This window comes from Vicugna pacos, chromosome 23, assembly GCF_048564905.1.
Source record: "Vicugna pacos chromosome 23, VicPac4, whole genome shotgun sequence".
Taxonomy (NCBI): Eukaryota; Metazoa; Chordata; class Mammalia; order Artiodactyla; family Camelidae; genus Vicugna; species Vicugna pacos.
The window spans coordinates 28,724,922-28,750,074 of NC_133009.1; the positions used below are offsets into that span (position 1 = coordinate 28,724,922).

Here is a 25,153-nt window from a genome sequence, read left to right on the forward strand (position 1 = left end):
CATAAGAAGATATTTCGTAAAAGTAGAAAGGTACATTGATTTTTTTTTATTATGCTCCATGATTTCCATTAACCCGCCCAAGTTATCTTAGCATGAACCATGTGGACTGATATGTATGTTCATGACTCAGAGTGAATAAATGTGTATGTGTAGATCACAGATCACATTGTAAAATAAAACTCACATTCAAAATAATTAGAAAATTAGCTTTATGAACAAGGTTACTACAAGAAGGTGATGAAAGATTTGCTGAATTTTCCTCTGTAGGTCCCTGATGGAGAAAGCCAGCTGAGTCCTCAAAAGGCAGTGTATTCACTTGCTTTATCAGGACTCAGAATACATCCTGGAGGGGAGATGCCTGGATGCTGTGCACATATATCCAGCACCAGCTTTCTCACCACGAAGCAGGCCTTGTCATGCGGCTGTTCCAGGCATGTTCTACCACGGCAGGCTTCACTCATACCCATTGGTTTGAGTCAGTAATGGCCTGAGGAGAGTGCATTTTTATCAGAGTTAGGACATGGAAATAGATGAGGAGACAGAAATCCAAATTAGAATCTAATACTTAAATTTTGGTGGTGGTGACTAAGATGTTCTTATTCTTGATAACTATAATTATATTTTTGTAAAGCTCTTCACAGCCCTGGAATACTGCACTTGAAATAGTTGTTGCATTACTGGAATTTGAACATCAGATTTCAATGATCTTTATTTATGATGTCAAAGATGATTTGGCTCCTTTTAAAATACGTGCTTAGTTGATACACCAAATACTTTAAAACTATTCTCTATATAAATCCCTTCTGAAAAATAGGAAATAAAAGAGCTATTGATTTTGAAGTAGACATGGAGATGCATCAGAGTGTCTACTTTTTTGAATGAATCATTTTATCTATCCCTTTTTATAGGAAATAATTTCAATTTTGATTCAGTTTTATTTCTTTGTAATATAAATATGTAAACCTTCATATTTGTGTTTCACTCCCATATTATACAATAAAGCTGTAGCACCAGAAAGATACCCCAAATATTAGTGAGAGAATTTAAAATATTGACACATTTCTCTAAAGTAAGGCAATAGCTTTCTGGACAATCACTGGAATACACCTAAGTAGTTTAGAACTTAAAGCGATGCTTGTGATTTAGATGATAAGACAATGGGGTACAGTAAAGCCTGAATCAGATCTTTCATATTTTCTCAGCTTGATCATATTCCTGGATATCTCTGACCCCCCCTTCCCCCACCCCCACCACCATTTGCAAGCTTCTGAAAATGAAGTTGTAAGATTCAATAAAATTATTTGTGCAAGTACCCATCATAATATTTGGCACATAAAAAGATTTAGTTGAGTTGGTTTTGAGTCATCTCAGTATGCATCGTATAGTCAACTGTTCCCCAATAGTCATGAAGTTTTATTGTTATTAATTCTATTACAACAAGCATATTTTAAGTGCATCTGCCTGCGAGTTGTTTGGGGTTTAACTGGTCATACTCAGAGTAAAGACCCTTGACAGTGTTTAAATATCTACTAGATGTTAGTTCCAAATACTGTATGGCATAAATAAATCACACAACTTAAACAGCGTTGTAAAAATATGCCTCAGTTCCCATTTAGGTGCAAACTACCCCATGAAGAAAATGATGTAGCTACTAAATATAATGAACATCACATGTATCTCAAATGCCATTCAAATCCAGAGAACTGCTTTGCTTAAAAGCTCCATACTAGTGTTTAAGACTCATCAGTACTTAGCACCCCTCCTCCCCTTATGTATAAGATGCTAGAAGTAAATTAGCATTGGAAACAGTGCGGGTCCTCTTTGGCTTATCCTTTGATTGAGAGCAGGAGGATATCGCTCTGTGGATGTTCACCAGCAATCTCTTGTACAGCCATTTGTCTCTCCTCCCTCTAACTGAGGCTCCCCCTGTGTTACTGATGCTTGATGAACCTGATATCTAATCTTTAGTTGTCCCACCCTCCTCAGTTTTTATTCAGATTAGGTGGCAGAATTAAAGGGTGAATGATGATTTTCTGCTGTGATTAAGGTAAAAATACACTTGCAGCTGGAACAAATGGATATAAAATAGCTCAGCCATATTGGAAGGCTTCTCTAGGCCTCATTTTTCTTCCATTAGACATTAGCATTTAGGCTATTTGTTGTGAAGTGTCAAGACTTCCAGAAGATATCATCACTATACCCTACCTGGTTACAGATCTAGAGAGCAGTATGCAGTGATAACGTATGATGCCTGCAAACTGTCACGTAAGAATCTTCTGTTCCCTAACTGAGTTCCAAATAGATTAATACTTCTGTTTCTTTCTGAATAGTTGGAACCAGAAACTAAACATCACCATTTTCATCACTAGATCAGTTGTCCTGAGCTTATTTCATTTTTTATGGTGTTCTATTTTTGCCTTTTAATCACATAATTAAAGAACACACACAAAAAAGTATAATATCGCTTCTTATTTGCAACTTATTTCCAGGAGGACTTAACAAAAATCTTACCTACTCTTTAGAATATTAACTTTTATTGCCCTGAAAAAATTATTTTAATGAAATATCCCTTGAACAAAACGGAATTTAAACTATATATATTGTGTTCATTCTTTCCCTTAATCATTAAAGTTATCATTATGTAGTTACAATGGTGAGCTCAAAATATTGACAATTTCTTCTGTCAGCCACCTATAGGATGTCATAAAGTCACTCAATGTAATGCTTCTATCTCATGTACAGATGCATTACTTTAAATGAAATTACATTATTTCTGTAGCAGCTTTCAGATTTCATTTTCATCCTTAAATATTACAGTTGAATCTATGTGAAACAAACTTTACTAAATTCAAAACACATTAAGAACTTAAATGTTTTGATTTATGCACAAGTGCAACCCAGGTGTTTTATGTTAGTAATATAACGAGCCATTTCAGCACTCTATTTTCAGCTTGTCCCACTGGAGTCAACATAAAAAAGTTAGTATTTACTAAACCGCAAGAGGCTAGAGAGAACTATAGGGGAATTGTGTGAAATGAAGGTGGGTGGGATTCAGTCCATTGGCAGCCTGTATTTTGAAAGTATTTATTCTTTTGTAAACTAATGTTTGCAGGTTGCAGTCTGCACAAAATATGCCTGTGTGAAAAGCAATGGAACCCAAATCACCACTGTGGAAGATACTCCAAGTGATATACCAACTCCCACAATCCGTAACATCACTTCAAGGTACACATTTTTTGACAGTTAATCTGAAGAACTGATCATAAGCAATGAAAATAAAAATCATAGGTATCTTACCAACCACGACAATCTCATTAAGTAAACTGTTATAAATATGTGCATAAATCAAATTTTTGATATTACTAGGTGCTGCCGTTCACTGGACACATCCCCTGATATTTAAGCTTTGATTTCCCTGATTGTCCAGCTTCACTTCCTTCTCCTTAGCCATTTGTGGGCAAATGCTGGAATGCATGGAAGAGTTCCTTTACTTAAATATGTCCTCTAGTAAATCCACTTATGAGACAAATAATACAAAAATCACTTTCTAACCTAATCTCTTTGAAAAAAATTAGATTTATGTATATCAGATTTCCCTAAAGCTAGAAATATCTGTAAAATAATTAGGGAAGATAAATCATTGGATAACCATTACTAATTTTATGAGGTTCTTTGTAGAATCCCTTTCTTTTCATAATTTTTTTGCTGATCAGTGACCATATTTTGAAAATATGCCTCTTGCAATTCAAAATTAGCAAGGAGAAGATTTAACATCTAAGTTCCCCAAGCCAATAGTGACATGAAGTTTTCATCTGTCTGTATCAAGTTGAGGCTAGAGAAAGACATCTGAGTTATTTCCACATCATACCCTTGTCCAAGCCAAATGAATCACTCTTCATCTAGCTACACACACACCCACACACACACACCCACTGTGTACACACATGCACACTGAGATAATCAATCTGTTATAAAATATTTCAATTCCAAAGGATTCCTTTACGACATATTGAAAGTTCTAGGTCTTTTCTTTTTTAATCAGTTCAAAAATATCTGTAATGTTTTGGGGAACTAGTGATTAAAATAATTAGAAAAAACTCAAGTAATTGGATTCTTAGATGTTCAGGGCAAAAATCGTATCTTTTTGAGTACATTTTCTATCAAACACATGATAGATATCTATCTAATATGGGGTATGTTAATTAATTGATAATCCCCTTAGCAGATTTTCACCACCTAGCCACAGGATTGCTTATCTTGCAAGGGGTAAGTGGTCAGGTTTAAAGGGCACCAGAGACCTTTATTTATATATTCAGCAAACACATTTGTGGCTATAATAATATAAGAAGCAAAAGTAATACAAAGAAGTACAAGACATGATTCTAAATTTTCATGGTTCCAGTCTACTGTGGGAGACATAGTGTAAACAAATGTTTATAGAACAGTGTGAAAAACACTATAACAGAAGTTTATAATGTGCAAGAAGTGCATAAAGAAAAAATACCAAACTCTGCCCATGATTATCAGTGGAAGTGTCATGAAAGATGTGACATTTGAGTTCACTCTTGCAGAACTCAAGGAAGAAATACAGGTAGGTGGGTGGATGTTGTCAGATTTCTTATGTTCGCATCCCCGTGACTCAAGCCCAGGTGAATGGCATTAGGGGATATGTCAGATTACAGATTTATATATAGCTAAAAATAATATGGAAGCTTTTTTAGAAATTGAGCAAATGCCCATGTGTGTCTCTGTTTCTAAGATATTTTTAAGAAGATTCTTGCAGATGGTAACAGAGAAAAAATATTTTTAGTTGTAGTTAAAGATTGCTTGTCCTAAATATATTAAATTGGTGGCAAAAACATTAAACAGGATATTATACAACAGCAAGGAAAATGACAAAGCAGGTGACAACAACAATAGAGAAATTTAAACACAATTTTTTGCTTCACAGTTCTACAGGTTTTGACAGATATATAGAGTTGTGTAAACACCACCACAATTAAGATATAACCCAGTCCCACTGTGTTAAAATATTGTTTTCACACTGCCCCTTTATAGCCAATTCCTCCTCCTCCCTCCCCCAAACTGTGCAAACACTGCTCTGTTCTGTTCTCTATAATTTTGCCTGTTCCATATTGTCTTATAAATGGAATCATCCAGTATGTACCCATTTAAGCTTGGCTTCTTTCACTCTACACAATGCATTAAGACTCATCCGTGTTGTACATATCAGTAGTTTGTTAATTTTATTATGGAATAATATTCCATTGTATGAGTATACCACAATTTGTGTATCATTTGGGTAGTTTACAGTTCTTGGTAACTGAATAAAATTGCTATAAACATATATGTACAGGTTTTTATATGAACATAGGTTCTCATTTCATGTGGGTAAATAACTAGGAGTTTTTTCCAACACTGTTATAAAGGCTATTCTTCTCCATTGAACCACTTTTTGTACCTTAGTCAAAATCAATTTAACACATTTAGTAGGTCGTTGTTGAACTCTCTACTTTGTTCAGTTTATCAGTATGCATATTCATTTACCAATATCATACAATTTTGATTACTGTGGCTTTACAGTAAGTTATAAAAACATGTATTATTCTTCAGCATTGTCCATTTTTAAAAAATTGTTCGTACTATTCTCATTACTTTTCCTTTCCATGTAAATTTTAGAATCAGCCTGTCAATATCTACAAAATCCTTCTGAGATTTTAATTAGGACTGCATTTCATTTACAGTTCAGTTCAAAGAAAATTTACACCTTAACAATAGCACATCTTCCAGTTCATAAACACAGTATGCTGTTCATTTATTGTATCCTTTTTCACTTATTGTCTCAATATTTTGTAGAATTCAGTGTTCAGATCCTACACATATTTCATTAGATTTATATGGGGGATGCTATTAATGATTCTTTAAAAACATTGAAATCCAATTTTTTTTTTGCTGGGGTATGAAACATTTATGGTATAATGACCTTGTATTCAGCAATCTTGCTTAACTCATTATGAGTTTTAGGAGCCTTTAGAAACTTTCTTGGTGATTCCCTGTGTCTACATAGATCTTCTGCAAAAAGAAACAGTTTATTTCTTCTTTCAAAATTTGTATGCCTTTTATTTCTTTATCCTGCCTTATTGCCTTGGCTAGTTCAATAAGATGGATATCTGTGACTCATTCCTGTTCTTTTACCATTACATATGATATTGCCTATGGATTTTCTGGAGATGCCTTTTATCAGGTTAAAGACTTCCCTTTTATTTCTAATTGCTGAGAGTTTCATCATAAATGGATATCAAATTTTGTTAAATGCATTTTCTGCATTTTGATTTGTTAATATGTTTAATTATATTGATTGATCTTCAGTTAACTAGCCTATATTATCTGGATAAACCACACTTTACTGTGATGTATTTTCCTTTTTATATAGTGCTGGGTGCAATTTGCTGTTATCTTGTTGAAGATGTTTATAACTATCCTCATAAAATATAGTAAACTGTTTTTATTTCTTATAATGTTTTTGCTTGGTTTTGGTAACATGGTAATTCAGGCCCATAAACTAAGTTGAGAAATAGTCCCTCCTCTTGTATTTTCTGGAAGAGAATGTGTGAAAAAAACTATTTATTTCTTAAATGTTGGTAGAATTCACCAGTGAAACTCATCTTTGCCTGGAGTTTTCTTTGTTGAAAGGTATTTTACTCAGAATTCAATTTTCTTAACACTATGGGATGATTCAAGCTATCTTGTCTTCTTGAGTGAAATGTTTATCTTGTGTTTGCAAAAAATTGATTAATTTCACCGAATTTGTTAAATTCATAGCAGAAAGTTGTAATGTTTGTTGAGTCTGAATTTATTTACTCCTTTTCATTTCTGATAATGGTAATAAGTGTTGTCTCTCTTTGAATCAGTCAGTCTAGAGTTTTATCAGTTTTGTGGATCTTTTCAAAGAACTGTCTTTTGGCTTTATTGATTGTCTCTATTATTTTACGTTTGCCATTTCATTAATTTCTGCTCTTTACTGATTTGTTTCTTCCTCTTCCTTTGGGTTTATCTTACTGTTTTTTTTTTTTCTAGTTTCTTAAAGAGGAAGGCTTACCTTATTGATTTGAGACCTTCTTGTTGACTATAACCATTTAATGTTATGAATTTTCCTCTGAGCCCTGCTTCAGATGAGTCTCACAATTTTGAAATGTATTTTATTTTATTTAGTTCAAAATACATCTTAGTTTCCTCAATATTTCTGCTTTGACTCATAAATTATTTAGAAGTAGTTTGTTTAATTCCCAAATATTTTGAGTTTTTCAGATATATTTAAGATGTGGATTTCTAGTACCATTTTTTTATAGTCTGAAACATGGTGTTATGATTTCAGTACTTTCAAATTAGTTAGGGTTTAATTTATGGTCCATAATATGACCTATCATGGTGAATAGTCTGTGTCTACTTGATGAGAATATGTATTCTGCTGTTGTAAGAGTGTTTAGAAATGTCAATTAGGTCAAGTTGAGCTATAGTGATGTTCAGGTCATCTATACACTTAATGATTTCCTACCACATTGTTCTACCTATTATTGTGGGACGAATGTTGAAATCTCCAAATATAATTGTGGGCTTATCTGTTTCTCTTTTAGAACCATCAGTTTTTTGCCCCATGTATTTTGATGCTTTATTATTAGGTGCATACACATTTACGATTGTTGTGTTTTGGTAAACTGACCCTTTTATCATTGTGTAATATTCCTTTTTCTTCCTGATAATTTTCTTGTCATCAAATATATTTTATCTAATGCTAATACAACCACTTCAGCTTTCTTTAGATTAATGTGATTTTGAGTGATTTTGGACTGTTTCCTGGGCATTTTAAATATCAGGGTGTGATAATCTGAGCCTGTTAAAATCCTCTGAAGAAGGTTGAAGTTTTTGTTTGTTTGTTTCAGCAGGTGATCAACTGATTAGCTTCATATGAAAATTCTGTCTTGCCTTATGTGGTCAGTGGATCCAATAACAGTTCATTTTTCAAAAGCGTTGCTATGCTGCTTTATGTCTGCCCCAGACGGGCACCTCTCAGTGGCTAATCTGGTATTTGGTTGGGGGCATATGTAACTGTTCAGGTCTTCCCCAGTGGGGCTGCTCTCGAATTAAAGAAAGGAGATAAAAGGGGAGAAACAAAGGGAAATTTATCCTGTAGTATTTGCTCTTCAACGTTTGGCTCCCCTCCTGATCTGCTTCTGTTGTTAACTTTTCAGAGTCCTTGGGTGGTTGTTTTTTGTAATTTGAGCAAACTTTTTAGCAGTAATTAGTGGGAGAAAGAGGCTATTCTAGGCTTTCTCCATGTTGACCAGCACAGAAAGTCCCCCTCCACCATATTAGTCTTTATTCCAGTGCCTTTGGTGACTTTATTTCCTTTTTTTCTTTTTTGGTCAAAGATCTAGCAAAACAACTAATGGAAATCATTCACAACCAAATATTGGCATGTAAAATCTTTCCTTTCTTAAAATGATCTGTCATAGCGTGGCAACACTTTCCAAAGGCAAGACTTTAATGAGCAGATACAGGCTGCCAGGCCATCAATCAAATTACACCCAACACCAAGGCAGTTAGCCTCCTTGTGTGCATGATATTGTTTTGTGTAATTTCATTATACTTCTGGCAATGTATACTTGTTAGTTATGTTTTTATTTTTGTTAAAGAAAATCTCTTTTATATTAGCATCATGCAAAATCTAATGTTAAATCCCTACAGATAAGTGTCAGTAGACAGTTTGTTGCCAAAGCATTTCAAATATTTTGGTTACTAATAAGACACATACTTGTCAGATTCTTTGTTTATTTTTGATAAAATGCAGTAGTTGGCACATTTTAACTTTCATGTGTTTCAATAATATATACCAATAGCATACCAGCCTGTTTGATTGTAATCATGGAGTTCATCTTCTTTGTTTTTGGCCTTGACCTGTACTGCTTTGGACTACAATGTCTTCAGTATAACCACTTACTCATGTTTTTCCTGTTATACGTAAACCAAATGTGCCATAGTGCACGAATGTAGAAAGATCAGACGAACCCTTCTAGTTTTATAAGCTACTCCTCCAGGAGGAACTCTGTTGCTACATCACATTTTCCATACTTGTCATATTATCATCATCTGCTTTTCTATCCCAAAAGAATGTTAACAACTGATCAATAACCCGGACATGTCTGGCCGTGGCCTACACGTGCCCTGGGTAGTTCATTTATTTGCCTTGGTGGATTTGCTAGAGTGGAATTTAATCAATAGCTAATTCATTAATTCTGGTCCTCGAGCATGTCAAGACTGAGCTGGATGAAGATAGCTGGCTGCTTCTGGCTTTGATTGAAATATGACAAACCAGTAGCAGACAGCTTCACTGGGTACTGGGCTGCCTGTGGAGTTGACTTAAATGGATAAGCTAAGAAAAGAACATAAACAAGGAAGGGATTTTATTACATGATTGCTAGTATTCCAAAATGCATGATTTCCAGGCGTGAAGAAGCTCAAGGGAAAGCAGGCAGAGAGAGAGAGAACGCCAATCATCTCTCTCATCGCCTTTAATGGGAACCGTGGCGGTTTTTATAGTTCCAGATCAGTTTGAGGCTGTATTATTGATGAGAAGTCTGAGGCATGATGTCTTTGTAACAACCACAAATAATTGTTTAAAAATGCGCCTCAAGCTCCTGAATGATATAAATGATATTTTTATACACCAACTTCTCAGAAGTCTTTACCACAGAAGCACAGTCTGTGTCTCTAAATGAAAGTTAAAACACTATCATCATTTTAGAAATTCTCCGTCATTGCAAAGTACATAGCTTGGGACTGCGGATGGTGTGAGAAGTCATAGCTTATAGAAAAAGAGTTTTCCCCTTTTTGCCTCACCAAATTTGAGGTGAAACTTTGAGGCCTCTGTATGTTTATATATACTGTAGCATTGAGCATCAAGACGTCTCTTCCATCATTATTTTCCCTCTCTGGTATTTTCAGTGACTGCTAGCTTGAACAGTGAAGGAATAATTTCACAATTAAACAATTTTAAGCCATGTTTTATTTTATTTTATTTTTTAAATGTTGGGCTGTAAATGTAGAATATCAAGTCACCTCTTCACCCGTATTGTAAACTCCCTTTCTAGTCAATATGGACACTTTGAGACAGCTTTTAATTTGGACTGGAATTTTCTGTTTGAGTCTTTAAAGGATACAGGAAGACCTTAAAAGAGACATCATTTGGAGTATATTTAGTACTGTCGTATACATCCAATCAATAGTCCTATAATCATAATGGCTTTCAGGAAATACTGTTTTGATGGCCAGTGACTTCTGATTATCAAACTCATTGTTTGATTAGAAGACCTTACAGAATACTGAGCTTATTCTTAAGATTCTACCACCACTACTTCCATTTTCTCACCTCCCTCTCTTTCCCAGACTCCTTCTAACTTCTCTGCTTTTTGCAGCTCCCATGGAAGCAGCTCAGTGACTGAGGTTTGGAGAGGCCGTTGTAAGCATCTCAGCAAAATCCAGTCTTTCCTCCCAATTCGCTTTGACTTTTAGCTGCCACTTGATCCCTGGTTCCCTGAACACCCATTGGTTTCTTTTATTGGTTTCATACCAAATCCACCCATTACGTGTGGGTGTCCTCAGCACGAAGACTCTCTCTCCTGCTCAGACAGTCCCAGCATTCTCACAGTTCTACTCTTCTCTCAAAGGACCTTAGCCCTGGTTTCTCCCGAACCTCTAGCCCCATGTATCCAATTGCCTACTGATTTTCTGTAGTGATATCCACCCACCACTTCCATAACCTTAAGCCTCAGAAGTTAATTCTCATCTCACCCATTTTTTCCAACATCCGTTTCTGCAAAGGCACCACTACTTGGCACATGATCAGGGACATATCGCTTTGATTTTTTTTTTAATCCCCTGATTTCACTAAATATCAATTTTAGTGTATTTTCTTTGGAAGCATCTTCTCACATGTGTTCCTTTTCCCATTTTCAGGATCATAATCCTAGTTTATGCTTTTTAGTTTATTTTACTTTTTATTGAAGTATAGTCAGTTTTGATGTGTCAATTTCTGGGATACAGCATAATGTTTCAGTCATACATGCACATACATATATTACTTTTCATATTATTTTTCATTATAAGTTACTACGAGATACTGAATATAGTTCCTTGTGCTGTACAGAAGAAATTTGTTGTGTATCTATTTTTATATGTAAGTAGTTAATATTTATAAATCTCGAATCCCTGACTTGCCCCTTCCCATCCCTTCCTCCACCCCATAACCATAAAATTCATGCTTTTATTATTTAAGTTTATGTAGCTGTCTTAAGTCAATGAGATACAAGGAAGAAAGAAAGGCCTTATTTTTGCCTACTGTTTGCTGCCTTAAACTTCATCTTTGGACATCCATTCTGCACCTCTTGAAGGAGTTCTTAAGAGCATCTTATTTCAAATTATTTATTCAAATTATGTTTAGTTTTCAGTCTAAATTTAGTATTAAGATTCATGGTCAAGTATTAAAAAGTCCATTCCATCTCCAGCAAAATATTAAGCTCATGCATAGTTCAAAGATTCCACCATTTCACAGGCTCAGACCTGATCCCAGTTTGCCCTTTGTCTCCTCCTTGCTCTTTCTCACCTACTCCCTTTCTTCCAAATGTGTCTCTTCCTAATGTTATTATTTTACTGCCATCGCTGGATGGCCTTCAAGCCCTCTGTGTGGCAGGTGGCACTTTCTCAGACAGGTGTATGTTTTCCTTGAGAAGGACCCATGAGAACCTCCACAAAGCCAAGCTCCCCGACGCAAGTGTTGCCCTCTGCTGCTGACCTCCTGTGATGTCAACAGAACAGAACACCCCAAAGACTCTTCTTGCTGGAGTCCCCTCGTCCCGGAAGCCTGCCGTCATGGGCAGTGTGCCTTCAAGGGAGCTCAAGCCTCACCACCTTGCAAGGCATCCACCGGCTCACAGGAAACTCGTGCACGTGTGCCATGCTGATGATCGCTAGTGCAGCCACGTCATCTTACCCTATCATTACAGCCGCTCTGGACACTGTCTGGCCATTAGAATTCTCTGAGAAGCAAACACCTCTTCTGTGGCCGTATAGGCTGCCAACTCCCGTGCCGAGCTGTTCCCAAACTCCTTGCTATACTTCCCTCCAGGGACAGCAGCAGGTTGGGCTTTGATGCTTCTGCATCTTAGTTAAGTACCAGCCAGAGAAGTGAGTGCCTCCAGTTTCTCCGAGTGATGTATTTAGAATGCCTTCCTCAGCCTAGAGTACCTTTAGGGGCGGGCTGGGGGTGGGTTTAGTGTCACTCTTCACTAAGTAAATAACTCCTTTTTCATTCTGTGACTCAGAAATCTCCGACGGTTTTCCAGTGCACTCAGAAATGAATCGTAAGTTACTTCTATGTTCCACAAAATCCTACATGAGCTGCAATCCCCCATCCGATGCTCCCAGCACCCACCTAATTCATTTTCCACCATTTTCTTGCTCAGTCCAGTTCTGCCCTACTGGGTTCTTTGACTGCCCTTCAACAAGCCAAGATCATGGATGCCTCAGAGCGTCTATACCGCCTGCTCCCTCTGCCTAGAAACTCCCATTCACTTGCTTCATCCCTGCTTTGAGATTTCTGAGAGAAGAACCAGGCCTTCTCAGATCACTAGTTTGACAGGTTACATACTTTTGTGTTTGTTTACTGTCCATCTTCCCCTGATAAAATGTAAGTTTTATGAAAGAAGAGACTTTGTTTTGTTCACTCATGGAACAACACCTGACATATAGGGGGTACTTAATAAGTATTGATTAACATTCCTACTTTTAAAACTGCTCTAGAGTTCTGTTTAGTTGGGGTTGGTTTGGATGTTGGGCCAGTGTTAAAGGGCAGTTTTATCCTCAGCAGAATCTTGCTGTTCCTTTTAGAAGCAAGATACTTACCAGTGTTAAAGGCAGGAACGCGTCATCTGTCACCCTCAGTTTGGGGCTACAGCTGAAGTTCCTAAACAAGAGAAAAACTGTTGAACATTCTTTCACATTTAAGTTACTAATGTACCTCGCTGATACTTCTCCCTCACTCCTAGTCTCTTTCACTCTAATCCGCCAGGTTGTTCCTTCTAAAAAGGTTTGTTATTCTGCTGGCGATACCACCGCAAAATCACCTTGCTTCTCCCTCAAATTCCTCAACACAGTATTTCGGAGACTACATGAACTTTTTTTCTTAAATTCAGATTGACCTTCCGTTCTTGCCGGATGTAAATCATTCGCTCATCAGGTTGGTCACGTTACTCTTCTGTATATGCCTGGGCCGATTCCCAGCTCTTGTGTTTGCCTCTGTTGATCTTCCTGCTCAGAGTTCTTCCCATTTTCTCACTCCCAATTCAAGTCCACATCCACTTCTCCCATGAAACTTCCGTTGTTAGTCTAGACACAGTGATCCTTATCTGTGTGTTTTTGTAATCCTTGTAGCCTGAACTGCCCATCTAAACACTTGATTTTACGTTGCTGCATAACATATGACATGCCTCAGGTGTGCGTATTTTTTATCGCCTAATACTCAAGGACACAGAGTTTTGTCTTTGACATTTTACTTACTACAATTTACGCTAAACATTCTAGTAGATAATTAGACACTCCGCGATTTGATTTGAGAGCAGAGAGTTAATATTGTCATCATATTATATTTATTTAGTCTCATATTAAAAGCATCCTGAGCACTTTTGATAACTGTAGTATGGAGTACTATTGAAGAACTCAAGTGTAATAAAAATGATTGACCAAAATGACCAAGTTGAATAGGAATAAAGGAAAAAAAAGGCCCATGCAAACATGATCAGGGAAGCTGGAACTCTTCAGAACAATTTCTATGAATATCTTAAAGTATATGAAGATTTTTTTCCCCTCTGTCCAAGCAAGAACATTTTCACAAAAGTCGTGATAAAATGTAAGGATAAAATGTTAAAGAGTTCCAGTGGGAGCCCTGCCTCTTCAGAAAAATTTTTCTGAGCTGTGTTATTTTAATATTTACCAGTATAAAGGTAAGTGGTGAAGAAATTGTTTTCCCATAATGATTTCTATCTTCAGTGTTATTTTGTACTTGAACTGAAAGTAATAATACTGTGGTGGTGGTGGCCACATTAGTGACAGAAGTAGAATAGTGAATCTAGTAACAATATGACATGATTTAAAAGAAATAGCTCCAACTTAAGTGTCCAAGCATGCAATGAATCCGTGTGCTAAAATGTGTGTGAAAATCAGAAACTTTATTAACATAGCTTAAATTTCAGTCCCTGGTTTTCTGGGAGCTAAATAAACTAATCGTTACTTTATGAACCAATCTACAAAAAACAAAAATCCATTTGAGGATTCATGGTCTGTTTATGTTTCCCCGTGAGCATACCTTTACTGATGGATTAAGAAAAAAGCACCTTGTTTCCCTAATATTTAACATTAATTCCTGTGGTTTAAGAGTATTCCTTCTACTTTACTCTTAAACAGCAATGCAGTGAAACCATTAGTCCAGTAAATAATGGTGCACAGTTCTCAGAGATGTCCTTCATTTCAAATCAGCAGCCAAGATTTTTCAGGGTCGCTCTCATTGATTCTAATGAGAGATGGGCAGGTGTTAAACCCAGTGTTCTTCTTTGGTCATTGGCATCAGTGGACCTGTCTCAGACCCTCGAAATCAAAGCTGTTCATGCTGTTGCTAAAACTGTAGGTGGGCTCCCTTCACAGATACGCTGTGCAAGAAAGAGAAGTTACAGTGGCATGGTGCTCTGCGTGGTATTTTCTAGGCTTTACTAGTTCAGGCCATTGAATGTCACTTAAGTGGAGTCCTTTCTGTAGTTGATTATGCAATGAATACAAAAGAGGGATCTGTAAGATGTGGAATTAATTTTGAAAGCAGGATAAAGACCTTCGAATAAAAATGGTGACTATACAAGTCACCTGTGAAACTGTTTTCTCATAGGTGACATTAAGTTCTTATCTACAGAGTCTTATTAGTGAACGTGTTATGTTTGTAACTTCAAGAAAATGAAATAATTTTCTTTTTTTCTTTTTTAGCAGTCTATTAGAAAGTCAAGGCTTATCTTGACTGCTGCTTTTTAATGTAAATGTTTGGGCCTAATTGAATTCCTAATATGTGATGTCACTTAGAATTCTGACAAAGCCCAGCAATTTGGCCTGTACAGACATACTTCTCCTTAAAGTGAAAGATGTAACAAAAATATGATTTTACCCAATGGCAGAAAGATGGTCAACATGAGTTATTGTGTTAACTTTATTTTAAGATGCTCAAAGTATAGGGACTAAACTCACATATACTTTCTATTCTCCAAAGTACTTACTGGAGTATTTTGCATGTATAAAGGTAACCTCTAACTGTTTGTGAATGGTTGTGGTAGTTGGAAATTCTAGAATTATAAAAATAAATTAATCTTGAATGTCAGAGATCACTCTCCTTTTTGAAAACAATCAGAACAAAAATAATTATTTTACAATTACCTTGTGTTTTGCAAGTGACAGGCTTTCTTTGCCATGCTATATTGCAAAAATATGTCATTTCCAAATCTCTGAGGCTTTATTAAAAACTTTACTGTCCTATTATAGATTTTCCTTAAAAAAAGACTAAAGATGGTACGACTATGTCATCCAGGCTGTGTCATTCTGGCAAGTAAGTGTGGAATTAAAGTTCTAGAACATTTACATGAGAGTAAATGAAGTCTATTCAGGGTTGAATCCTTTGTGAACAGCTTTGTGTTATGATCTCATTCAGTACAACAAATGAAATATTAATAAATCATTGAAAATGCAGTCAAGTTTTGGTCAGATGTTATGCCCCCGTTGTATACCAAACCACCCAAAACTGTACACTTACATGTTCAGAATAAACCGTGGCTCAATCTTTAAAAATCGAACATCTTTGAGAACGTAATAATATAAAAAGTATTTTGTTACAGGAATCTCCAATTCTTACATTTCTGACCACAAAACATATCTGGTCATGGTATATAAAGAACTATGGTGGAACTAAATCTGTCAGTGTGAGTCAAAAATTAAGATGAATTATATTTGGATTATAAATGTTATGTGTAAACAAATTTATTGATAATTTTTTAAATTAGCAACTTATGAACTGATAAAAATACTTTATCAATTTGAGCACTGATTTTGGCTATAAGTAACAAAACACCCAACAACTGAGTCTGAAGTAAATAGTTCTAGAGGTAGACTGCTTTTGGCATTGACTCAGTTATACCAGATACCACTGAGGCATCTTTGTGATTCTTATGGTCTTTCTCAAATGGTTACAAGATGATTGAGATGATTGCTGAAGTTCCAGGTATCATATTTAACAGAAAAAAAGAAAAAAGGAAAAGGTGACTGCCACATCAGGAAAGCTAAAATTTCCTAGGAACCTTCATCAGCATCCCACCATCTTCCAGTTGCGTCTCGTAGAGTGTCTCTGGGTCAAAGCACTAGTCCTAGCTGAGGGAAGGAAGGCAACGGAGAAGGTGATTTTAAGCAGGGATTAAGTCTGCCACAGATTCTAATTTCCACCCTCTTTACTAAGTCAAATTATTTGTGTCTCATTTTTTACTTTTTAAGCCAAAATTTTCTCTTTATTCTCTTGATTAGCCATTTCTCTGAATTCTCTTCCTTTCTCTTAATTAAGAATAAGAGTTTCTTCTTGCCTCTGAAATTTAAAGTGGAAGACCACTGGACTCATATGTTATTCTCCCAAAAGCTTAAGTGTTTTTTCTTTCTTTTTTGTTAAAGTATAATTGATTTACAATGCTGTGTTAGTTTCAAGCTTAAGTGGATTTGATTGATTCTCAAAACATATATGGTAGTAGCGTATATATTTTATACATATATGTATCAGTTTTTATATATTATTCTGTGCCAGCTTCTTAATTAGAAAGTTGTTGGTGAAATAGACCTTTTGACCAAACTGGAAGACTAATTGAGAAGTAGATGAGGCTGATAGCAGCCATGTTCAGTGTTGTCTTTTCAGGGGTATTGATTATTCTGTCCGTTGCAGATCCCTTCAAATTGATTGGATGTCTCCAGGGAAGCCAAATGGCATCATTCTCGGATATGATCTCTTACGGAAAACCTGGCATTTGTGCCCTAAAGCCCAGAAGTTAATGAAGGACCACGGTGCTGAGCTCTGCAAGGCAGTGAAATGTCAAAAGCCCGAAACTATCTGTGGACACAGGTGCTACTCCCCTGAGGCTAAGGTAGAGCTTTTCAAACTCTTCAGTGAAATACGTTTTTCACACTCAACACCCTGGGTGAAATCACTTGCTTCTTAAAACGTGGTTTATTAGGATCCATATCTCCACGAATCTATCAAGAAGACCCCGTGAAAAAGAAATGCTTGTACAAATCCTGTCTTCCTCGTGAGTGTTCTAGCCTTCTCATTTTTCATCATCTTCGCATGTGAAATTAGTTCATTGAAGTGATAAAGAACCTCTCGGATTTGTGTTTGATTGAGCGACTTCAATTTTCTTTACAACAAAACCCATTCAGCTACAAGTGGGTGTTTGTTTACGTGACGCTGATGAGTAACTGTGAGCAGCACCTTTCATGGTTTGTCAAAAGTATTTTTAAATTATGGCCATTTGCAGATTAATGTTCATATTAGTTGCAGTTTAAGGATCAGATCAATAATACAGCCAGACAGAGGAGTTTGTAAATGGTTTTTATTGACAAACGATGCAGAAAACCCTTAGTTTAGAGATAGGATTTCATATAATGAAATAATGTTCCTATTTGTCAACAACATCACACACTTAATGATTAAAGCCACTACTAAATTCAAAAGATTCACGACGAAAAGGCACAGTAATTAAGAAGGTGAGTTGTTGAAGCAGTATGGCTCAAAATACAAATTATCGTGGCTGACACTGAGCAGTAGTTCTTATCTAAGAAATGTCATAAAACTGACAGTTACTAACTGTTCTTTTTTTTTGACACTTGGGCTCTATAGTTGTTATTATGCCTAAGTTGTATATCATTTTAAGCCATTAAATATGTGCCATCCAGTGAACATAGTTTCATAAAATGAAATTAAATTTAAGATTTCGGAGAAGAAAAATGCAAAACTAAATTTGCCCATTGAAAATGTTCTCCAAGAGAAAGAGAACTGATGCATTAAACAAAATCAGGCATTAAGGATACACACATATTGTCAGTGAAAGAGAATAAAGGAAGTCAATTAAAATCCAAAGAGAAAAAAATTGTTTCTAAATTTCTGTTTGGGGTTAACTGTAAATATAAATTTCCTGGGTGAGTGTTTGGAGAGAGGTAGAAAATAGACTTACTATGAGTGCAAGAGCCTCTGGCTAAATTCCTGTGAACATCAGGAGTACCTGCAAAACCTGTACCAGCCTCCCCCATGTGACTGATTACCGCCATGGTTCTCAAACACCAGTCAGCCTCACATAGATTACAGTCTGGGGTAGAGCATTAGAATCACATTCCCACGTGATGTCTCTGCATCCGGTCCGGGGACCACGCTTTGAGAACCACTCGATTATGGAATTACTTTTGGAAACCATAGAGCAAGGAGCAGCCTGCCTATTTGAATATCAGCTACACACTTGCTAAGTGTGCTCAAGTTACTGACATCTCCACGTATGTTTTCTGAGACAGCTAACTTGAAGACTGCTTTCGAAGATTAAGAAATACTCTGTTTAGAGGAAGATGTCTCAAGAGAAATAATTGCTTGGAAATGTCCCCTCTGGGGACCCATCAATGATCTAAACCAGGGTGGGTTAGAAGAAAGGTACGAGTTTCACGTGAGTGAAGGAGACTGAAAATGGCACTGACGGTGAAAGCGTGGAAGGGAACCAGTCCTGATGGCCTTTCGCTGAATAAATACTTGAGTGAAAATTTCGAAAGAGAATGAGAAGCCCTAGAGATTGTTGCTGAAGGAAAAGCCTGGCTACGCTTCAGTGTCCAGAAACACACCACATGCGAATGGGAGTTTAGTAAATGCTTTAAAATCATATAACGGAAGGCAGGATTTTAGGTAATTTGTCATAAAACAAAAGGGAGGTGTGTACAGTTTTACCCTGAAAGCCAAAATGACCAGCATTTCTAAATCCCAAATAAACACAAAGAGAAGAGTTTTTGCATAACTCTTTAAAGTGGGGCTTAATTTGAAAATGTACTTCTCACACAGAGTATGCCATCAAAGAAAGGAGTCACATAACATATCCTTGGAATTAGGCTAATTTTGAATCCTCATTGCTAATAACTCAACACCACAAAGGAAATGTGTTATAGTTGGTTTAAACGGGGCTTCCCGTGGAACCACAGAAGTAGACCTCTGCCCAGTTTCTTTGCTCTTTGGTAACTTTTGAGAAATGAATGAAATGTTAAGCTAGTCTTCAGACTTAGAGATTGCATTCCACTGCCCTTCTACTGAGTGTGATTCAAACGCTGGCGTAGGCTGGAAGTAGCAGTGAGCAAAAGGGAAAGAGAAACCCCTCTTAAATAGTGGTTGACTTTGCCTGCTATAGGAGGCATCCTGATTAATGCGACTTATGCCAAGTGTAGGTTCTGAGGCTACATTTCAGCAACTACTCAGTGTTTCATTTGTTACAGATACAGAGTGTCAGTCTCTCAGACGGCAAGTGAGTGTGCAAAATAATGACTTGATTGTTCAAGCACATAATTTCTTCCATAGCTCCTGGAGAAGACACATTGTTAAAGGCCTTTTCAAAATTAATTTCATATACATTTCCTTTATATATGTAATATATATGTTTATATATATAAATGTTGGACTGTGTTGCAATTGCCTTGTCTAAAGATTGAGTTCATAAATAAGCAATCATATAAATTAGTGTAAGGAAAATGCAATGTATTAGAAAAATCAATGAAAGACAGGTTTCCATAGATGTGGTGTTTTTAAATTAAGCAGTCATTAAAATGAAAACATACATGTGAAGGCAATTGTTCATTTACAATCCTAAATCATCTTTACATTGGAAGTGCTGGCATTCAAAAGATAATTCATATTTATAGAATATTATAATAGCGCGCAAAGCTAATAGCGCGCAAAGCATGGCGGAAGGCTAAAAAAATCTACATTGTATCAAATGGCATGTATAGTATTTGAATGATGCTGAGAAAATGCACTGGTTTTAAACCATTGAATTTTTATCAGAAATCTGCTATGCTTGGTCTCGGATCAAGGCCTTATTAGATAACAACTGTATCACGTAAGGCATGGTGGTGTATTACTCTTAACCAAACTGGTATTTCTTTACATCTGGTTCCCAACTTTCAGGTTTGCTGTAACGGCGCTCTCTACGACCCCCAGCCCGGACACCGCTGTTGTGAAGAGAAGTACGTTGCATTTCTTTTGAATTCAACGGGAGTGTGTTGCGGTGGCCGCATAAGGGAGGCACAGCCCAGCCATCGGTGCTGCTCGGGGTATTACGTCAGGATTCTGCCAGGTGAGGCTCATGTCCGCGTGTGCTCAGCGATCCCGGGAACCAGAAGAAGCAAACGTGTGACTTATGTCAGAGGACTGTTTTAAGCACCTCCCCGCCAAAACTTGAGCCACTAACACGTGGCCAGTGGCCAGCTTTAGGTAGCATTTCTTTTTTCAGTGTTGTTGAAATATAAGCAAGGCTAGGTACAAAGTAGAGAGAGAATACAAGAGACACGTGTGCTACATAAAGAAACATATCTGGATAGCTAGATAACTCCCTTTTTTGAGACTTTATTTTATTCACATGGCTGAATATTTCACCATAAACTCTGAATTTCTTCACGTTTCACTCCATGAAGCTGCTCTTCATTTTTTCCATTTACGTTCTGAATGATGCATGTGTTGTTCCTAGATGGATTGTAACCACAAATTCCATTTATCTGAGGCTAGTCCACTGTCAGTGTCCCCTAATTGCTCTAAGTCTGGCTGGAGAAGGGGGGACGCAGCAAAGAGTAGCAATCAGGAGTTTTTCCCTTTTCACCCTTCTTTTCCATCTGTCTTATCAACTGACTGAATAAGCCATTTTCCAGATCAACTACGGAGATCCTCTATTCTTCCTAACTTTTCCTTAAAATTAATAGAAAAATCTGCCTTTGTACAAGTAGTGTTATTTCTGATTGTCACGCAAAAATTCTTTCATAATGGAGTAACTCTTAATCAACTAGATTTTCCAAGTAAGAAACACAATGGTGATGGAAATAAGAATTTTGTAGAAAAGCCTTAACTTCTTTATACTACAAATCATAGTGTTAGGCAATGAATCAATCAAATGCTTTATTCTCTCAAAATAATTTATACTTTGGAAGTTTTCAGTTGTATTTCACATCTTCCTTCCCTTACAAAAAATTGCCTTGGAAATTATGATTATACAGGTGAGGTGGAAATTTTCTGTTGTCCCATCCTCCCATTTTGCAGACCAATGGTCATGTTAGGCTCTTCTCTAAGTCTAGCATAGAACTAAATAATTGCATTTTCATTTCCAAGTCACATTAAAATTTTTGATAAGTTAGGATTTGCAGTTAACTGTTTCAACTCTGAAAAACACCCTCTGTGCCTTAAAATGGATAGAAAACACTCGGTGGCATCTACCAGGGCTGTGAACACCTAGGAGACTTGCCTGTCACTCTTCTCAATCCTAACACAAAGTGTCAGATTTTGAACTAGGAACACAATCTACTTTTGTTCTATTTCCAAATAAAACTCAACTTTTTCTTCCAAAAATGAAATGAGCCATGGGAGCCCAAAGGTCATTTATTGATATTATAGAAAACTTTTTAATAAGTGATTTTTAAAACAGGAGTTTTTAAAACTGCTCTAATCTGTATATTGACACATGCCCACTCCGCCCTCAAGTGTTTTAATAGCTACCAAACTGTTCAGCATTTGGATGCCTTTTAAGTGGCTCATTTTTCAGAGGATTGGAATGTCTACCTTGGTGTCAAGGGGGAAAAAATGCAATCTTACGGGATAATCAAAGAGAGTGTTTTGCTCTCATCATTCATCTCAATGTACCTAAATGAAGAGATTATATCGTGACCCCTCTCCGTGCCAGTGATCTGTGTTAACCAGTTTAATACTATTTACGTCAAAAAAGAGAGCACAGTGGCCCCAGGCTGCCTTGTATTTCAGTGTAGTTCAAATTCAGTCAGCAGGCTGCCAGTTCAAGGCTGAGACAGGTATAGGCATTTTGATATTTATAGATAAGTCTGAAATATTGGTGAATGATATGTGCTTCATTTTGGTTAATAATACTTACTTCATTTTCTCTCACAACTTTCCTCCATAGACACCCCCCCACCCCCTCGCCAACAAAGAGCAGCAGAGACAAGAATGCTCTTTCCACTCTTTTTTTATAAATATGCTAATGACCTCAAGCTAAATGTTAATACGGGTCATTCTTTGATAAGAATAACAATTAACTGTTGAGACTGCGTGGTAGCTTTTAGAGAGAAAACATTTCCAAGCCTGTCGTGAAATAGATTCATTTTGAGAGGTTAATGAGTAGGTGACTGATCCTTGTATCTTATGTCTAATAGCCCTTTTTTGAGGGGAAAAAAAATCAGGTTTTACTTCTCATTGATATAACCCACAGCTCTTTTTATGAAGCCTTTTCTTCTGTAGGTAACTGAATAAAATTCTGAGGGATTCAGCAAAATATGGCTATAAAATATCCTATTAATATTTGTTATACTCAAAAGTGTTTTTTTTTTAAAGTGACTTTAAAAAAAAGGTTGATTTCCCCCAACATAGCCGTGTACCCTGTTTCCTCTAAGCCCACCATTGTCCTAAGTGATGTTGAATTAACTGATGCTGCCCCTGGACCACATGATACATTAAGTTAAACAATATTTGCCACCAAGGGGCACTGTGTTCTTTAGCTGTAAAGAAGTTTTAAGAAATACGGGAACTACATTGAGGCCCGACAGGAGGATCCTTTCATCCACAAAAACGTAACAAATAGAGTAACTTTGCTGTTCATAGTAAGCTCATTTCTCCTTCATTGGCCTCCAGTAGAATCACTGTGAAACATTTACTGAGTTTATAGATACTGCAGTATAAGATCCTTTCAAAGACTATCAACTAAGCCAACTGTCCCCTGCATTCTGGGAATTCATATCTTGAGAGAAAACTGAGTATGCCTTCGCCCACTTCTGGTATTTTCTCTAGAGAAATAAAGATACATTTACACAGAAACCTGCACACGAATGTTTATAGCAGCTCTATTTATAATTGCCAAGAACGAGAAACACCTCATCTGTTTCTCAGTGGGTACCTAGACAAACTGTGGTAAATCCACACAAAGGAATACTGTCCATCAATCAGGAGGAGCAAACTATTGAGACATCCACCCAAAAGGCCTTATGCTGAGTGAAAGAAACCAGTCTTAAAAAGTAACACATTGTAAGATGATGTTTATATGACGTGAAACTTAGCAGGGTCCTGTGGAGCCCTCCCACGTACAAAAACCCCTCTGTGTCCCCACTTCTTTTTTGTAGAAAAGATTTTAGTCTCAGAGGCCTTCCCTGAGTTCCAAAGAGCACGCATAGGCAGTTACTAAGGCAAGTGAGGGAATGCAGAAACAAAGGAAAAGCAGTTAAATAAGAAAAGGAATCACAATAATTTGGTGATAAAACAGAGTCCTAGTTCCTCCTGAAGGGATGTACGTAACAGTTTGATGGACATCCATGAGTTATTCTGCAGGAACTAAGACCCACCCCCCGACCCAGGTGGAGTATGAGGACTTCCTGCTCATCACAAGCACGTAGACCCCAGACTAGTTGGGACCAAAAGATTGATGACTGAGATTCTTGAAACACCACCCTGTCACCTCACCACCAACCCATCAGAAGAAAGTCATGTACGCTGCAGTCCTTACCCCTAAATACTGCCTTTAAAAACGCTTCCCTGCAAACCACTGGGGAATTGGGATCTTTTGAGAATGAGCTGCCTGTTCTCCTTGCTTGGCACCTGCAATAAAGACTGTACATTCCTCACCACCACCCGGTGTCAGTAAATTAGCTTTGCTGTGTGTCAGGCACATGGACCCAAAGTTCAGCCCAGTAACAGACATATATGAAAAGACAAGCTAAAGATGGGAGACAAATCAGTGATTATCAAGAGAATGGGTGAGGGGAGACACTGACTATAAAGGGATAGCATGAAGGAATTTTGGGGGTGATGAAACTCTTTTGTACCCTGATTGTGTTCCTGTGTTAAAGTTCTCAGAACTGTGCATCCAAAACAGGTCAGTTTTGCTGGATGATATTTTTTTAAAATAAATTTTACTAAAAGGAATATGCCTTAGAATTCTATTTCCATTTTTAAAAATAGGCATATTGAGCTATAAGAACATGCCAAGTTATCCAGGAGGTCAAAACTAGAATTTTCATGATTAAATATTATATTGATAAAAGATAGTGTGTTGTATGTTAATGTGATGTTCAATGTAACAATATGTTTTACTGCCATATTGATAGAAAAGAAAGAAAGAAAATATATCTCCATTAAAATTACACTGAAAATCCCTATTAAAAGAAAACAAGTAAAAATGTCCTGGTTAGACTAGACTCCTCATTTCAGGTAACATTTTGTATGGTCGTATTCTAATAAAGGAAAAAATTCTGTGTAGTGTTTTGATGGTTTGATGCTGAATAACCGGTGGATAAGATCACAGGCTCTGTAGTCAGACTGCCTGGATTCACATCCCATTTTTTCCACTTCGTAGCTGCTTGACCTTCACTAAGTTACTTAAACTAAGAACTGTTTGTGGGAGACTAATGTCTGTCTGTGAGCTCCCGAGTTAGAACCCTCAGAGCTCATCCAACATTTCATGTGCAATAGAAGGAAAGATTTATAGTAACTGGGGAGCCTAAGAGTAAAAGGAGTTAACAGGCATTCCCTAAGTGACAGAAGATAGTCTGTTATGAATTAATCTAGAGCAAGACTCAGGTGTGTCCACTTCCATCAGATTCTATAAAGGAGAAGCCAGTTCACAAAAGCTGGGAATCCAATGTCTGGTGGCCATTGAGATCCACTGAGACCAGGGATCCTCGGTGACTCTCATTGATTCTGTGAGACTGAGCAGTCCTTCAAGCTGACTTCTGGCGATAGGCTGGGCAAAGT

General features: G+C 36.9%; 1 protein-coding gene across 1 annotated transcript in view; it reads left to right on the plus strand.

Annotated features, from left to right (window-relative positions):
* Positions 1-25,153, plus strand: part of USH2A (usherin) — a 698,253-nt gene that overhangs the window by 514,030 nt on the left and 159,070 nt on the right. Inside the window, exons 48-50 of the mRNA XM_072948735.1 lie at positions 3,113-3,225; positions 17,063-17,261; positions 20,324-20,492. Of these exons, the coding sequence (XP_072804836.1) occupies positions 3,113-3,225; positions 17,063-17,261; positions 20,324-20,492 (481 nt within the window). The remainder of the gene's footprint in view (positions 1-3,112; positions 3,226-17,062; positions 17,262-20,323; positions 20,493-25,153) is intronic.